General features: G+C 45.6%; 1 protein-coding gene across 2 annotated transcripts in view; it reads left to right on the forward strand.

Moving 5' to 3' along the window:
* Positions 1-16,052, forward strand: part of RXRG (retinoid X receptor gamma) — a 44,519-nt gene extending 28,467 nt beyond the window's left edge. For both annotated transcript variants that reach the window (XM_029228986.1, XM_029228988.1), the window contains 6 exons: positions 4,820-4,980; positions 5,097-5,226; positions 6,526-6,658; positions 7,836-7,927; positions 9,196-9,301; positions 15,566-16,052. In XM_029228986.1, coding sequence (XP_029084819.1) covers positions 4,820-4,980; positions 5,097-5,226; positions 6,526-6,658; positions 7,836-7,927; positions 9,196-9,301; positions 15,566-15,713 — 770 coding nt within the window. In that variant the 3' untranslated portion in view covers positions 15,714-16,052. The remainder of the gene's footprint in view (positions 1-4,819; positions 4,981-5,096; positions 5,227-6,525; positions 6,659-7,835; positions 7,928-9,195; positions 9,302-15,565) is intronic.
* Positions 16,053-18,105: the final 2,053 nt, after the last annotated feature.

The raw sequence follows: 18,105 nt of genomic DNA on the forward strand, positions 1-18,105 counted from the left end.
TGGAGGTGGCCCTTGAGAATAACTTAATAACCCTAACCATTCTACAGCCAAGGAAACAGGCTTGGACTGATGGAGTGAGTTTTCCAAGGTCCCCAAGGTAGGTGATGAACAGAGACTAGGACTGCTTACTCCCAGGTCAGAATCTCAAATTGACAGACCCCCAAATCTGTCCTCCTAACCTGTTCATCACACGGTCCTCCCCATTTTAGGAAATAGCCATTTTTCAGTTGCTCAGACCAAAAGCCATTGGACACCTCTTTTTCTTTCATGCACCACATTCAATGGGTGAGGAAATCTCTCTTTCTCAAAAGATGTTCAGAATCTTTCCATGTCTCACTATTTTTACTGTTATCACCAAGCCACAACTCTTTTTTGTAATAATACAAACAGCCTCCTAAGAAGTTTCTCTGCTTCCGTCTTTATCTTCCTTCGGTCTCTCCTTATCAAAGCAACCTGAGTAAGGCTTTGAACAAGTGGGTCAGGTGAAGCCTTTCCTTCACCAAAACCCTCTGATGCCTTCCCTTCTTACTCAGAAAAAAAAGGCAAAATTCTGGTCATGACTTCAAGGTCATACATAGTCTGGCTGCCCCATGTCTCTCTGCTCCAGCCTTCCTAGTGTTATTTGCTGGACCATCAGGGGTGCTCCCACTTTAGGACCTTTGCACTTACTGTTCTGTCTGCTTGGACTGCCCTCTTCCCAGGTACCTGCATGACTCACTTCTCCTCCTTCGTACCTTTACCTGATTGTCAACTTCTTGATAAAGCTTTGCCTGACTACACTGTCTCAGATTGCCCCAAACACCCTCATACTTCCCAGTCTCTTTCCCACAGCACTTACCGCTATCTAACGTACTTTAAACTTTTGTTTGCTGTCTGTCTCCAAGAACGCAGGGATATTTTTCCTGCCTTTTGTCCCCCCACGGCTTATATCACCAGTGACTAGCACATAGTAGACATTTAAGAAAAAATTGTTGAGAGAATGGATGAATGATTTAAACTAAATATCGGAATCATAAGTTTTAGCAATGCAGGAGCTTCTAAAAATGATTCATTCACTCAGTCATTCATTCATCAAGTATGACTTGAGTGATTACTTCATGCTTGTGTCATACTTGCCGTAGAGGGGTCAGCAATTTTCTAGACTGGAGCATGTGATGTGAAAAATCAGCTGGTGGAGGCTGTCTCCTCTTCACTGGGATAGAATTGATACTCTTTGTAGCTTCCACCACTGTGATAGTCAAAACATAAAATTAATGCCCCCAAAGTGTGTCTCTCATCAGCATAGAGCATAATTGCTGCAGATTGCAAATCACTTATACTCGATTCTCCCGCCTCACAGTCTAATTCTGACTCTCAAAACTCAACCTGAGGGCTTCCCTGGTGGCGCAGTGGTTGAGAGTCCGCCTGCCGATGCAGGGGACACGGGTTCATGCCCCGGTCCGGGAGGATCCCACATGCCGCAGAGCGGCTGGGCCCGTGAGCCATGGCCACTGAGCCTGCACATCCGGAGCATGTGCTCCGCAACGGGAGAGGCCACAGCAGTGAGAGGCCTGCGTACCGCAAAAAAACAAACACACAAACAAAAAAACTCAACCTGAATATTTCTGGCTCAATTAGGGTCAGAGTGGTTCACAGAGCAAATGGTGGGAAGCGTGGTTCTTTATTTTAAGTCAAACAGGGACATGTGGATTGTAAGAGCCTGGGCAGTGCTTCTTTTAAACCTAGTATTATTTATGATTCTTTCATAGCAAGTAGGGTCCAGTTTTGGTTCTTGCATTAAAAAAAACAAATAATGTGGAGCAACAGGAATGATGAAAAGCTGAGGAATAAAGATTAGGAAGGGGAAAGGGGCTCTCTGAGAAATTGCTAAAGGAATTGATACTATTCGCCCTGACAAAGAGAAGGCAAAAAGCGAATCAGTTCCTCACCTCACTATATCGAGGGTCACTCTTAAAAAGTTACTGGACAGCCTTTCCTTCGCCACTATCATTTCTGGCCTTCATTTACAGAATTTGGGGCTCAGTTCAGGCACTTTCTTGAGGACAAGACTAATAAGATCCTGGAACAGGTAACTGAGTGATACTATGGAATTTACATTCCTAGAGAGTTGGACAGACAGAGAGAGATGAAATTGGGGTGGGCTCAGAATTCACCTGCCTAAAGCCAGGGTACATAATGGCGAAGCTGGAGTGGACATTTGCCATTGTCTGATGTAACACATTCATTTCCTGAAAGAAGAAGCAGAGGTTCTGAGAGGCTAGGGGTCTTGCCTAAGCTTACATGGCAAGCTAATGGCAGAGTGGGTGTAGGACTGGGACCCTCTGACTTCCAGGCCACCAAACGATCCTCAGGGGTTCTGGGGAAGTCTATTTCCATAATTTGGGGTCATATAATGTGGTTTGGGTAGTAAGAGAATGGATTATTTTTGAGGCAATTTGTGGTCAGCGCTTGACATTCCTGTGGGTCTATTAATCCAACCAGCCCAGAGCCTTGGAGTCAGGCGTAAGCTCAGGAGGCAGCCAGCCTGGGTCTACATGCTGGCTTCACCACTTCCTAGCTCTGTGACCTCAGGCAGGTTACCTAACTTCTCTGTGGTTCATAGCATTTCAGAGGGTTCTTGTGGGGGTTAATTCTGAAAAGTGTTGAGCATAATTCTGACACAGAGAAAGGGCTCCATACATTTTGGCTATTTTAATACATCACAAAAATGTATGTTGGACTAATGGAAAATCCTCTTTTAGGTCCCACTGGCCCCTCAATGTACCCTGATGTACTGAGTAGCAGTAGCTCAAAATGCGCCATAGAAGATTTGCTTCAACTAGAGATACATGACTCCTCACTGATGACAGTAAGATTTATGTCACAAAAAGGAGAACTGAATAGCAAAGGATCACTCAGTGAATTGCAAAATTGGAATTAGAATCTAATTCCCTGAAGCCAAGGTTATTTTCTTTGGAGCGTGAAGGTTATTTTCCTTGAGTGCTACAAATCTGTAGAAGAAATCAATTGAGGGCCACAAGAGGAACTTGGTTTGCTTTCCCCCATCTTTTCAAATCAAGACAAATTGATGTCCATTAACCTACCTTTAAAAAAAATTAATACAAGAAGCATTCAACTTTAACCAGCAAATCCAACTGATGATAAAAACACATATGAGAGTTTCTGTATGTTGTCAGTGAATGAAGGCTAACAGAATGGACAAAAAGAAAGGATGAGGGGAAAAGAGAAACAGGGAGAGGGAGGAAGAGGCCAAGAGCAGGGATAGAGAGAGGACCAGAGCAGAGCCCGAGAGCGTAAAGAGAGGCCAAGGGGAGGGGAAATGCTACTTTTCAAAAAACTTTAAAATAATTGTTTTGTTTAATCTTCATAAAACAATCTCAGGTAAGTACTATAATCCCCACTGTACATATAAGGAAACTGAGGCTTTGTAAGCTGAGTACCATGTCCGACGTTACTATCTAGGAAGCGGTCGGGCCCATTTTGAAAAAGATTTCTTTGACTCCAAGGTACATGATTTTTGCTCTTCTCGTATTTTGTCCTCTCTGCTCTTTTTCTCGTCCATTTCTTCTTTTTCTTACTCTCCTGCTTTAATCTCCCTTTCCTTTCTTCCTTTACTCCTTCCTTCCTACCCTCCCTCCCTCTCAACCCCTGAATATCATTCTCATCTTGAGGTTTCTTGGTGTGTCTCTATTAGAGACAGTGATGTATCAGCCATATTTGTGCTGTCAGACCCTTCTCTGACCTACTCTGAGAGATCAATAATATCACTTGCGTGACAAACTAGATGTCCAGCATCCAGTCCCAGTTCATTGCGCAGCCTTGTGGCTCAGAGAGTAGGAGGTGCCTTGGAAAGTGGACAAAGGGGAGGAAAGGAGAGGAGTTGAGACGTAGAAGTTGCTCATGGAATAGCTGTCACTGAGGTCCCTCTTGGCCACTGCGTAGAGTATAATTTTCTCGATTCTTGGGATTTAGAAAATGTGTGCCAATATTGAATTCTGCTTATTGCTACTGGGAATAAGAAGATGGAAACTGAAGCTTTCGAGAGGTTGGAAACTAACCCCATAGAGACTGTTCTCCCAGTAAAGAGCACAGAATTGGGAAAGGGGTCTGCCTGACATTCTAATGTACAGACCCAGAGGGTTCTTTGATGAAAACCCTAAACTTGGGGAATCTGAGAAAATGCTAGCCTCCACCTTTGCCTGTGTACCCTTCCCCACCCCCCAAATCGGCTGCTGATTCTGAAATGTCATCTAGGGGACATTATTCCACCCTTTCGCTTACTAAATACCCACATGGCTCCCTGAAGATCTTCCCTGACAAGTCAGATCAGGTGATGCTGTGTTCAGGCCGTTGCACTAGGGGCAGACCTAATGGGACGTGAATGCCAAGAATGATGCACAGGATCTGACAGAGGGAATTTTTAGAGTAACGTGCTTGTTACTTAACTATTGCATGCTCCCGGTTTATTAGAGGTAGCAGGTGGAGGAAGGATAGGGGAGACAGCATGCAAGGAGACAGTGGTTCATTAAAAGAAGGGGCAGAATTGGAGGTTATTAAAGCTTAAAAGGCACATTTAGAGTGGTCACCATAATGAACTGGAAAGACTATGGACTGAAAAAACCCATAGTTTGGCACAGGCGTAAGAAAACAGCTCAGCTCTGCTTTCTTGGTTTCATCTGTTAGCATGGCAGCATGTCTGATTCATTGCCACCATGATGCCCATTTTACAGAGGAGGAAAATGAGGCTTAGGGGTGTAATTAACCTTCCCACAGTTGTCCTGGGCATGTGGTAACGTCTGCACGTCCTTGTCCCTGCCAGCTGTGCAAGAAGAAAGGCAGAGAAGCCGGGAGCGGGCAGAGAGTGAGGCAGAATGTGCCAGTAGTGGCCATGAAGATATGCCCGTGGAGAGGATTCTGGAGGCTGAGCTTGCTGTTGAACCAAAGACAGAATCCTACGGTGACATGAACGTGGAGAATTCGGTAGGTGGTCTTAGATCTCCATCCATCTCCCATTTCTTGGAGGGGGCTGGAGATGGGGAAGGAGTATGTTTGAGTCCTAGAACCTGTCCGTTCAGAGTACTTTGTTCCTTTTTTAGACAAATGACCCTGTCACCAACATATGCCATGCTGCTGACAAGCAGCTCTTTACTCTCGTTGAATGGGCCAAGCGTATTCCCCACTTCTCTGACCTCACCTTGGAGGACCAGGTCATTCTGCTCCGGGCAGGTAAGGGATACCAGGGCTCCTTTCTTCTTGGGTTGCCATTTTGAAATTACCCTTGGGATCCTAAAACAAGTGACCTGATGGAGCTGTAACCCATCCAAGCTGTGCACCTTGCCGAGACAGGATAACCCTATCCGAGGTTGTTCTTTTTTATATTATTGGTAAGCTCTGAAATTTGGATGGCCCTCCCCCAAAACTTTCATTTTCAAATGAAGCACTGTTAATGGAGGAGTAAGACTCTTTTTCTTTTTTTTAATATTTAAATTTTCTCTTTTATACTTAATGAAATTTTTATTAGTTTCTACATGCATTTTATTATCAGAGAAAAATAACTTTTAAACACACACGTAATTTAAAAAACAAGGCAGGTTTACAAGAAGGTGAGAATTTTCTATTTAATGAGATTTTTCTGTCCATTGGTTCTCTTAAACTGCTTCCTAGAATCCTTTTAGTGACCAAGAAAGGCTCTTTTTCCATGCAAATTTTATTCAGCCTTTATAATTTGCATTTAATTTTCAAAGACAGTTAAGCAATTGTTATTCAAGACAATCTGAAGCTGTGCCTCATTACTATTATGAAATTGGAAAATAGAGATATTCCCATTTCACAGGTGAAATAGGGGAAGCCAAAGATTTTTGCTCAGGCTGTTACTAGAAAGATTCCAGGGTCCCTTCCTATTTTAAGATTCTACATGCTGTCATCTCTCTAGCCTCCCATTTCTGGGACACTGTGCAGTTGACATATGCCAAATCTCCTCTTTGTCATGGAGCCAGCAGGGACATTTCATGAAGACTCGCTGAGCCTGGGGAGCCAGTCCACTTATTTCATCCCTATTAGATAATGAGCCATCCCTGAGTGTCGATGGAAAGCTACATGCCGTGCTGGGTGCTACTAAACAACGCCTAAGAAGTAAAACCAGCTTGTCAGGTCCTGGGGGCAGACACTGCAGGGTATACACGCTTTATCTACCATGGCAGCTAACACAGTGACCGTTACCCGTTAAGTGTTCAATCCATATTTGTTGATGGACTGGAGGGAAAAAAAGAGTCCTTGCCCTCAAGCTGCCATTCTGGGCTGCATTGGGGAGACTGTGGGGGAGGAGCAGACCCACGAGTCAGGGGACCCCAGTCTTACCCTTTGTTCCCTCACTAATTAGTGGTGTCGCCTGGAACTAGTTTTTGACCTCCCTGGATTTCTGGTTCTGCTTTTATTCCAAAGGATAATAATACATGCCTTGGGTGATTATCAATGAAGCCAGAGTGTGGTCAGGTTTCCCTCAAGGCCTCCTTCTTATTCTTGCAGGGTGGAATGAATTGCTGATCGCCTCCTTTTCCCACCGCTCGGTTTCTGTGCAGGATGGCATCCTTCTGGCCACGGGTTTACACGTCCACCGGAGCAGTGCCCACAGTGCTGGAGTTGGCTCCATCTTTGACAGGTGGCTCTATTCTGCTTCCGGCGCTTGTGTGTGTGTGTACACATGTGTGCATGTGTGTGTGTGTACCTGTGGGTAGTGCTGGGATGTAGGATGGACAGCCCAATCAGCTGTACTGGCTGGAAGCAGAGACCATTCAGCACATGAAAACATAAACCTGGGGAATGAGAAAGGGATTAAAAGAAACGGTTATCCAAGGAGATGGGGTCAGTCAGAGGCCAACAGAGTTGCTGGCAGATGAAAGACCCTATTATCCCTAAAGGTTTCCAGGGAAGAGACTGTATTGTTGACATTACCTAGTAAGGTGGGAGTAGGGAGTTTGAACTGCTTATCCAAGGGGGCCTGGATGGGAATTAGGGTTTAGGATCTGACTTTAGGAATCTGGGAAAGATGAGCTGAGGTTTTTCCTGGCCTCTGCACCAGGTTCTCTGGGGGAATCCTGCTATAAGAGCAACAGCCTCAGTCTGGGGTTCTGTGCCTTAAATGGTTCTAAAGGAAAATTAAGCCAGGTGATTTAAAGAGATGAGAGATGAATGGGCGGGTGAAAGGACGGAGAACTGGGAAAGGAAGGGTAAGATTGAAAATAGTCTCTCTGTCCAATGCCAGGGCCCTGTGGTCCCTTCCGATCCCCACCATAAATGGTCTTCCAGGGCCATGCGCATGTCCATCTAAGATGTCCCTACTCCTTCCCTGCCTCTTCCCACAACATGTTCCACATGGAGACTATCATGGTCTTCCGTTGACTCAGCCCTCTTGATGGTGTCTAGAAATTTCTGCCCTGTCACGGAACGCCGTCCTTTGCAGTGTTCTTCCAGACATGCGATGCCCTCACCCTGCTTTGCCCGTTGCATTTCTGCCAATCCCCAAATCCTCTAGGCTGCCTTTCCAGCTCCCTCTCTGTGTTCACTGTCTCATCCTCGGTGTCCCCTGGGACTTTGATCATGTCAGTTATTGGCTTTGTGTTGCTGCTACGTATTGCTTCTGTGTCTGTTTCTTTAATTAAACTGTGAGCTCTTTGAGATCAGGGACTGTATCTTATTCATCTCTGTGCCCCTAGTACCTGGCACATCTACTGGAAAATGGGGTGGGTACACAATAAATATTGGTTGCATTCATTTTATAAGCCCTTGGCCTGGTATTCATGATTTTCTCATCACCTGCCATTGTTTCCTGTGAACAGAGTTCTGACTGAGCTCGTCTCCAAAATGAAAGACATGCAGATGGATAAGTCGGAGCTGGGGTGCCTACGAGCCATCGTGCTATTTAACCCAGGTGAGTGCGTCGTGCTTAGCTCTCCTCCATGGTCGGCCCTCAGTGCTCTGATGTTCTCTAGTCTTCTAGCTCAGCAGAGACAGATAAGGGAGGGCCAGGAGACCTATCCTGGGGAGGACAAGGAGTCAACTCTTCATGGCCTCTGCTCCTCGAGCCATCTTGAAAAGGGTCTCAAATGGGCGTGGAGTGTGCATGTTTGGGGGCAAGTGGGGAGGACGAGAGATGCCAGAGGGCTAGGGTAGTAGCAAAGAAGGCGGTAAAATGTGGTCAGGTTCTACATATATTTTTAGACAGAGCCAATGGGATTTGCTGATAGGGTGTGAAAGAAAGAGAGGTATTAAATATAATTCTTAGAATTTTTCATTTTGTTTTCTTGAACACTCGGAAAAACAGAGATTTCATTTACTGAAATGGCGGTTCAAAGGGTGGGTGGCTAGGAATCAGGACTTTGGACGTGAGAATCTGAAATGGATAGTAAACGTCCAAGAGTGGCTCTCCCGGAAGCAATTGTTTATGTGAGTCTGGAGTGCAGAGAAGAGGCAGGACCAGAGATGTACATTTGAGAGCTATCAGCCTAGACCTGGCATGCAAGGCTCTGAGACCGAGAGTAAATTAGAGGCATTGCAGAGCAGAGGGCTGAGGGCTAAGCCCTGGGGCATGGTGATATTTAGAGGTTGCAGAGAAAAGGAAGAGCCAGCAAAGAAGCCTGAGAGGGGGCAGTGAGTGAGACAGGGAAGAACCAAAGAGTAGTGTCCTGGGGGGCCCAGGGAGGAAAAGCATTTCAAGAAGGAGGAAGTGATCAGCTTCGTCAGATGCTGCTATGGGTCAAGAAAGATGAGTATTCAGAATTACATAATAATTGACGCACATGCTTCATCTCCTGAACTAGGTGGTCTGTTAATTGATGCAGGATGTGGGTCTGTCCGGTTTTTGTACCCCATCTCTTTACTCAGTCCATGCTTAGCACGTAGTAAGCACTCAATAAATGTGTGAAGGTAGTATTTCTAGAATGGCCCGGATAAAAGAAAACTCTCCTCCTTGGAGTCAGCCGTGCGTACCTTTGCTCCAAGAGTTTATCGGGTAGATTGGGCACAGGAAGGAGGTGTGAGGGCACAAAGGGCTGGCTTTGTGTATTTCACAATGTCTCCCATCCAGCATGTCTCTCTCGTAACTCTGCGGGAGGTGGCCTGTGTGAATGGGGACAGACTCTGTAGAAGGGTGTCCCGCAGAGGTGTGCAAGGAGAGGTTGAATCAGCTGTCTTTTTCAGATGCCAAGGGCCTGTCCAACCCCTCTGAAGTGGAGACTCTGCGAGAGAAGGTTTATGCCACCCTCGAGGCCTACACCAAGCAGAAGTACCCGGAACAACCAGGCAGGTGAGGGAGTCCTGGAAGAATGGTAACAACTGCAGCAACTCTTCTGATCTGCCATTAATGAATGGCGACATGCAGCAGGCACTGTCTAGATTTTTTCACAACCGTCTCAAAGCTACTCAGACACTGGCTCCATGAAACCGGAGGTCTCGTCCGTCTTGTTCACCCACTGTTCACCACTTTGGCATCAGAGCCTAACAATTAGTATTCATCTTTAAATGTTGAATGAACACCCCAGTGAACGAACGATGGTGGGAATCCTTAGCTCCAATTTCTAAAGAGGCCCCAAGGCTCAGAAAGGAACCTTGCCCAGGGTCACAGAGCTGGTGCATGGTGGGGCAGGTTGTGAACCCAAGTTTGTCTGATTTCGAAGAGCTTGTGCTTTTCAGTGTGACTGCATTGCTTTCTGCTTTGCCCTCATGGAAGCCCCCCTGCGGTAAAAGGTACAGGATTTGGTAGCCAGGAGAGGTGACCGCTGGCCCCGAGGGTGCCATCTGTAACCTCTGGCGAGGTCCTGGGTCTGGGCTTCTTGTCTGAAAAGGACATCGGTCAGAGGATCTCTGAGGCCATCTACCAGTATTCCTGAGTGGTTAAAGAAATCCTTTTCCCAAATGTTTCCCCCAAGTACAGCTGAATAAAAGTTTTCCTCCTCCACTAACTCTAGTTAAAAAGAGAGAATATGATCCTCAAACCTCACAGAAAATGGAAAATGAAACTTGAAAAAAACTTCTTTAAAGGCATGAGTTTGTTTTTAGGATTAATTACCTATGCTCCCAGTTCTCACTGATGACTTTTATTCCTCTGTGGAGTCTAATTTCCATTAGCCCATTTTTCCTGGATCATAAGCCACTATCTCTCAGTTGTCCAGAAGAGGCTGAGCTCATTTTTTATCACAGGCAATGAATGCATCTGTGTGATTGGGGTCCAGCCAGTTGATACAATAAATGTGCAGGCCTTGTGTGTTATGGAGGCTAAGCTGTGACAACAGACTTCCCAAATGTCAATAGTTGAACACAAGTTTATTTCTTCCTCACAAATCAGTCCTGGATGGGTAATCAGTCTAGCGCGGTGACTTTCTTCCACACCTTCACTCAGGGACCCAGGCTCCTTCCTTCCTGGGGTTCCACCATGTCGCCGAGTCTCATTGTGTTGGTTTTTTTTTTGCGGTACGCGGGCCTCTCACTGCTGTGGCCTCTCCCTCTGTGGAGCACAGGCTCTGGACGCGCAGGCTCAGCGGCCATGGCTCACGGGCCCAGCCGCTCCGCGGCATGTGGGATCTTCCCAGACTGGGGCACGAACCCCTGCATTGGCAGGCGGACTCTCAACCACTGTGCCACCAGGGAAGCCCTCTCATTGTGTTTTGTATGCTGATGGTGGAAGGGAAAGAGGAGAGGGAGCACAGAGGTGAGGCTATATGGGTAACACATTGATCTGGAAAGGGTACCCCCTCCCTTTACTCACTTCCATTGGCTAAAACTTGGTCACGTGGACCAGCTAGCCAAGAAGGAGACTGGAGAATGTGTGCAGCTGGATGCCAAGGAAGAAGGGAAGAATGGATTTTGATAGGCACCTGGCAGTCTCTCCTACATCTGAAGTGGGTGAGGTTGAAAGAGCCCTACCCAACCAGCAGGGCCTGGCTGCCAGCATCAGCTCAGCTTCTGGCCAGTGAGAGCTGACTGAAAGCCCTGTGCTGGATGACATCCACTGAATCTCCCAGCTGTAAGGCAGCATTACTCATGTTTGTGTGTGTGTGTGTTTGTGTGTGTGTCTGTGTGCACATATCGTGTGCAGGGCATTAGGACTAGGAAGGCTCGTATTCATCCTTTTCCTGGATTTGGCTCTAGGTAGTGCTGTTTACCTCTTTAAAAAACAAAACTCCTAGGGCTTCCCTGGTGGCGCAGTGGTTGAGGGTCCACCTGCCGATGCAGGGGACGCGGGTTCGTGCCCCGGTCCGGGAAGATCCCACATGCCGCGGAGCGGCTGGGCCCGTGAGCCATGGCCGCTGAGCCTGCGCGTCCGGAGCCTGCGTGTCTGGAGCCTGTGCTCCGCAACGGGAGAGGCCACAACAGTGAGAGGCCCGTGTACCGCAAAAAAAAACCAGAACTTTTTTCTATCTTATTATAAAAGCCAAGCATGCTTTGGTAGGAAATAAGGAAAATGTTTTTAAATAAATAGGGTAATATAAACTGATTGTAAATTTGGGAGGTATATTTCTTTCTAGCAGCTTTGTGTATCAATGTATGTATACATAGAAATGTATATTTACAGATCTGAAATCATATGGTTTGGCCTATTATTTTGCTCCATTAGCTATTTTAGGCATTTTATCAGATATTGAAAAGTACAAAATTCTTATTTTCAATGAGTTTGTAATATTTCACAGGATGGGTGTATCCTAATGTATCTAGTCATCGTTCTGTGGTTGACATTTAGACTGTTTCTAATGAATAACACTTTAAAAACTTTGGAACTTGCCTGTTTTCTCAGGAAGGGGACAGCCAGGGGCCTGGGCGGCCCCCAGGCACTAGGCAGAGATGCCAACACTTGTTGCCTGGCCCAGGGCAGGGCCTGGGAGTTCAGGGAGGGAGTGCAGGGACTGGGTCCCTGCATGTCCCTTGGGTGCATCCAGTACAGCCTGGACAGTGGGTGACCACCCTGATGCTGAGCAGGTCCATCAGGGATGTCACTTGGCTCAACCGGGTGGGCAACTGTGCCGAAGGCTGGTCACCTCTGGTTTGCAGAAAGTGGTTGAAGTGGTCCCTGGTGGCACACAAGCCCTGTCAAGGCTGTTTTCTTGGTGGTGGAGGGCTGCCACTCCGTGGAGACTTTTCAGAAGTACACCTCACAGGGGCGAGTTCTACTTCCTCTAGCCAGAAGCAGACATCAAAACTCAGGAGGGGGCAGAGTTTGCAGGAACCTTCTTTCTCTCACACAGCAGGTGCCTTCAAAGGCTGTGAGTCCCCCTTGTTGCCAAACGTGTGAGCGAGGAATGTGACCCTGTGGCTATGGCTATTAGGGGGTGTGTTTATTTCTACATCCTGATCTTAGCTCCCAAACCTGGGACAGACAGCAAAGACAGCAGTTTTATGGTTAACATTTTTTAAAAAATTATTTTATTGAAGTATAGTTGATTTACAATGTGTCAATTTCTGCTGTGAAGCACAGTGATTGTTTTATATATATATATATATATACATTCTTTTTCATATTCTTTTTATTATAGTTTATCACAGGGCGTTGAATATAGTTTCCTGTGCTATACAGTAGGCCCTTGTTGTTTATCCATACTATATATAATAGTTTGTGTCTAGAATGGTTAGCATTTTACACATTGTAAAACTTTGGCATTTTTAGAGTAAAAAAATACATTTTCAGAGCTAATCAGCCTAACTTCACACTTTATAAAGAAGCCATTTTCTTTGCCTAATTACAGAAACCTCTTTCGTGGCAGAGCCTTGACCAGGAGCTCAGCCTCCTTGTTCTTATCTAACGGTGATACCATTCAGATGCACTCAAAGGCTTCCTTTTTTTTTTTTTTTTTTGCCACATCAAGAGGCCTGTGGGATCTTAGTTCCCTGACCAGGGATCAAACCTGTGCTCCCTGCAGTGGAAATGCACAACCCTAACCACTGGACCACCAGGGAACTCCCACTCAGAGGCTTTCTAATCAAATGTTTTGAAGGTGTGTGTTGGCCTTGGTATAGACCTTTAATTTTTCCATGTAGGGAGGTAATTCTTACCTTTTTAGATGGTGCCACTCTGTTCTTCTTATATTGCCACATTTCCTTAAAACTTCTTTCGGCATGCATATAGACCTATACGCATTTTTGAGGAGTATTAAAACTCCAATTTGAAAACTTCTCGTGAAATAATGTGACGTCCAGGGAAGATCCGGCCCAACTGGAAGTTGCTGATTTAAGGCCACCGTGACTAACAAGATTTCGATTCCTGTACTTTTTATTGGAAATCGTGAGTAGAATTATTTGGTTTCTAGTCATTATCAGTAATAACGTTAAAAATAAACTTCACTGGCAAAAAGAATTTTGAGAGATGAAGAAGGACCACAGAAGCATGTTGGAAATGTGGCAGACTGAGGAGCCTGAAAAGGACCCTGTATGTGTGAGGCTAATTCCTTCACACACTAGTCTCTTTCCCTATGGTGAGCCTTACAACTAAGGTCCTTAATTATAGAAGAGTGTGTGTGTGTGTGTGTGTGCGTGTGTGTTGTGTGTGTGGGTGTACCAGTGTGTGAGGGCAGGTGAGAATGGAGGAGAATGTGTGTGTATACTTTTACACATGTGAATATGTGCAAGTTCATGTGTGTGAGAGTGTATAAGAGTGCAAGTGAATGTGTGTGCACACGTGTGTGTATGTGTAAGAGTGGTGAGGGGGTGTGTGTGCACATGTGTGGGAGGCATATGTGAGTGTGTGTGTATGCATGGGTGTGTGTATTATCTCTCCAGACTGTGGGCCCCTCAGGGGTGAAGGCTACTATTTTCTGTCTCTCTCTCTTCCTAACTGAAAGGTAAGCACATCCATGTTGCTGCAAATGGCATTATTTCATTATTTTTTATGGTTGAGTAATATTCGTGTGTGTGTGTATACACACCCCTCCCACATCTTTTTTTTTTTTTTTTTTGCGGTACGCGGACCTCTCACTGTGGTGGCCTCTCCCGTTGCGGAGCACAGGCTCCAGACACGCAGGCTCCGGACGCGCAGGCTCAGCGGCCATGGCTCATGGGCCCAGCCGCTCTGCGGCATGTGGGATCTTCCCGGACCAGGGCACGAACCCGTGTCCCCTGCGTCGGCAGGCAGACTCTCAACCACTGCACCACCAGGGAAGCCCCCCAACATCTTTTTTATCCATTCGTCTGCTGATGGACATTTAGATTGCCTCCATGACCTGGCTATTGTAAACAGTGCTGCAGTTAACATTGGGGTGCATGAATCTTTTTGAATTAGAATTTTCTCCGGATATATGCCCAGGAGTGGGATTGCTGGATTGTATGGTAGCTCTATTTTCAGTTTTTTAAGGAACCTGCATACTATTCTCCGTAGTGGCTAGAGATTATCATACTAAGTGAAGTAAATCAGACAGAAAAAGACAAATATATGACACTGATTATATGTGGAATCTAAAAAACTGATATAAATGAACTTATTTATAAAACAGAAATAGACTCACAGACATAGAAAAGAAATTATGATTACCAAAGGTGAAAGGGGGTGGAGGGATAAATTAGGAGTTTGGGATTCAAATATACACACTACTATATATAAAATAGACAACAAACAAGGACCACTATATAGCACAGGGAACTATATTCAATATCTTTTAATAACCTATAATGGAAAAGGAACTATATTCAATATCTTTTAATAACCTATAATGGAAAAGGAACTATATAAAAATATATATATATATATATATATATATATATATATATATATAACGGAGTCACTTTGCTGTACACCTGAAACTAACACAACATTGTAAATCAACTATATTTCAATAAAAATTTTCAAAAAATTTAAAAAAGAAAGTCACACTTAGGCAAAAAAATAAAAAAACAAAACAAAATAAAAGTAAGCACAGACTATGAATCTGATGTACAAAGTGGTTATAAACGGATAACAGAAATGTGGTAACTGAGGCACACTGAGGTCACATTGCTTAAAGTAAGTGTGGTATGAGGAAAAGCATTGTCCGGTGAGGAGATGAGAACTGCTGGTCCTGAGAGTGGGGGGCTCTTCCTGGATCCCAGAACTTATCTCACTGCCTGGTATGTGGTTTGTACACAAACACATTCAGCCAGTGGCGAAAGCCCCTGTGGATTCTGCACATCCGCCATGCTGTGCTGTTCTAAATGCTTTGGCAAATCTTCCCAGGAATCCCCAGGCACAGAGAATGTAAGGAACACCAGCTGGTTAGGGTTGGAGATGTGAGTCAGCATCAGCAGGCTAGCTCTTCCTCTTGCCCACCACGAATGGGGGTGCTGAGGGCAACTCTGGGATGTGGCCACAGAATTCAAGAGATTCTCAAGAGGTCACAGGATCCAACTTCCACCTTTAAGAAGCATAACAAGACCTCTAGCCTATTTCTGAAGCTCTCCAGAATTAGAGATTCTCCAACTGCCTTAGCCTCCCCAACCAGGCTCTTTCTTCTAATCACAGATTGGTCAAGAAGACCAAATGAGCTGCCTCATGCCAGCAGCTGCCCTGTGCACGCTGGTTCCCCAGTTCTTAATGTCTCCTTGCTTTCCACAGGTTTGCCAAGCTGTTGCTGCGCCTCCCAGCCTTGCGCTCCATCGGCTTGAAATGCCTGGAGCACCTCTTCTTCTTCAAGCTCATCGGGGACACACCCATTGACACCTTCCTAATGGAGATGTTGGAGACCCCACTGCAGATCACCTGAGCCTCACCAGCCACAGCTCTTACACAGGACTAGTCAGGGCAGGTGTGTGTGGACCACCCCCCTGTACACGTTCCTCCACCCCCCACCCCCAACCCTTCCTGTTCCCCAAACGTGATGCTTATAATAAAGAAACCTTTCTACACATGCGACTTTTATAGGTGGAGTTTTGTATAGATGTTAATGGTAACCCTTCTTTGCTATTTAAGGGGCTGGGGATCTTTCTGGAAGTTCTTGGGAAAACTAACCAAGCCTCTGTACATATAATTAGTTTAAATTATTTTTTCACTTGCATTGGAAAGCCAATGACCAAATAATAAAGTAATATATGTGATATTGGCACTGCTTGGAGCATGGGGTGAATTATTGTGCAGCAGGGCAGTTAGATGTGGGAGGAAAGGCATGGGGGGGTTAGGAATGGGGGATGGGGATGGGGTCCTGCAACAATAAATCCCACAGTTAGATACCCCATGTCTAAGCTGGGCACAGCTAGCTTTGCCCCAGGGTAGCCCCTGGAGAGATTGGGAAGAAACATTGTCTTTCAGAGCCAGCTTGGTTTTTTGTTTGTTTGTTTGTTTTTTGCTCTTTTCCTCCTAAGAATAGTGAGTACTAACAGGCTTGTCCTGACTGTGGGTAATGGAGTATAAGAGCAAGAGTAGATGCTCTTTTTTTTTTTAATTTTATATTGGAGCATAGTTGATTAACAATGTTGTGTTAGTTTCAGGTGTACAGCAAAGTGATTCAGTTATACATACACATGCATCTATTCTTCTTCAAATTCTTTTCCTATTTAGGTTAGAGAAGATGTGCTCTTGATGGGGGAAGACACGGGTCCTGGGAGTTGGTGGGAGGTGGTAATGGATTTTGGTAATGGTAAAGGAATGGATTTTCTGTCCTTAACTAGCAACAATAACAAAAGACCAGAGTGCACCAAATTTGTTTTCCATCATTATCTAACTATATGTAGCCTGTTCTTAACAACTTACTGACCAGAGACCTATTAATACGTCTTTTGTTACCCAAACGTTGTTGACCGGAGTGTTTCAATATTCACTTACATAACAAATTGCTGGCCACAGGCATTAGTTTCTGCAAAAATCCTCCAGTCAATAATGTGTTAAAAGGGGAAGAGAGAGGGCTTCCCTGGTGGCGCAGTGGTTGGGAGTCCGCCTGCCGATGCAGGGACCGCGGGTTCGTGCCCCGGTCCGGGAGGATCCCGCGTGCCGCAGAGTGGCTGGGCCCGTGAGCCATGGCCGCTAAGCCTGCGCGTCTGGAGCCTGTGCTCCGCAGTGGGAGAGGCCGCAACGGTGAGAGGCCCATGTACCGCAAAAAAAAAAAAAAAAAAAAAAAAATGGGGAAGAGAGAAATGCTCTTCCAGCTTCTAGCCTATGATCACCTAGTGTCTTAGAGCCCTGATGTCTGCTGGACAGTGAGCTCCTTGAGGGTAGAAACGGTGTCTAAGTGACATCACAACCAGCCTATACAGCCCATCTTGTTCAAGTCACCTTCCTGCCATCTGCAGAAACAGGACTTAATGGATACACAATTCTATGCCCCTTAGGGTTGTAGAGTATACAACCTGAACAGCTGCACATGGCTTACCTTCTTCATACCACCAGAACCTGACCTGGGGTCTGGCATGCAGTAGGCACATAGTAAAAGTGTGTTGTTGAATTGGGTTCCACACAACTGGAAAGAATTCCCTAAAGGTTTTTGTGATGGCAGATGCGTCTTTCCGCGGCAGCCAGTTGTCCTCTCAGAAAAACCCCAGGGCTAACTCTCCAGTCCAAATATATTCAACAGTGATCATGCAATTTTTGAGAAATAAAAATTGCATTATTCCTGGGAAAGAAAAGTTTAGGGATCCTTTAGACTTGGACATTAAGCAATGGAATTAAAATCAATTATGCTGTTTTTTTCCTTTTGTTTTTCATCTGCATTTATTTGTGAACCATGATGAAAATGATTGGGGTGGGAGGAGACTAGAATTTAATGCTGGGCTCCCTGACCTCTTCCCTCTGCCAGCATAACTCACTGGACACCTTCAGCTGCCTTATAGGTAACATGGGGCTTCCATGGAAACCCATCATGCCCCAGGTGTGGTAACCCGAGTTCCATTCCAACATTCGATCCCTTCCTCACTAAACCCTAGCTCTTGCCTGGAGCAAAATTCAGGCTGATGAATGCCCAGCAGGGCGTCTGAACATAGATCACGTGGTGTCTCCTGGAATTGTTGCCACAGAACCCGCTGAGCTAGGCAGGAGCTGGGCAGGCATCTCTCCCCAGGCTGGTCCCATGACATTCGGGGTCCCTAAGGCCACCTCCTTCCTGACCTGGTCCCCCTCACATCCCAGGATGAGCAACTGAGTGAATGTTCAATATTCTTTAAGGCTCT

The sequence above is a fragment of the Monodon monoceros genome, unplaced genomic scaffold, assembly GCF_005190385.1.
Source record: "Monodon monoceros isolate NGI ecotype Baffin Bay Population unplaced genomic scaffold, NGI_Narwhal_1 Super_Scaffold_18, whole genome shotgun sequence".
Taxonomy (NCBI): Eukaryota; Metazoa; Chordata; class Mammalia; order Artiodactyla; family Monodontidae; genus Monodon; species Monodon monoceros.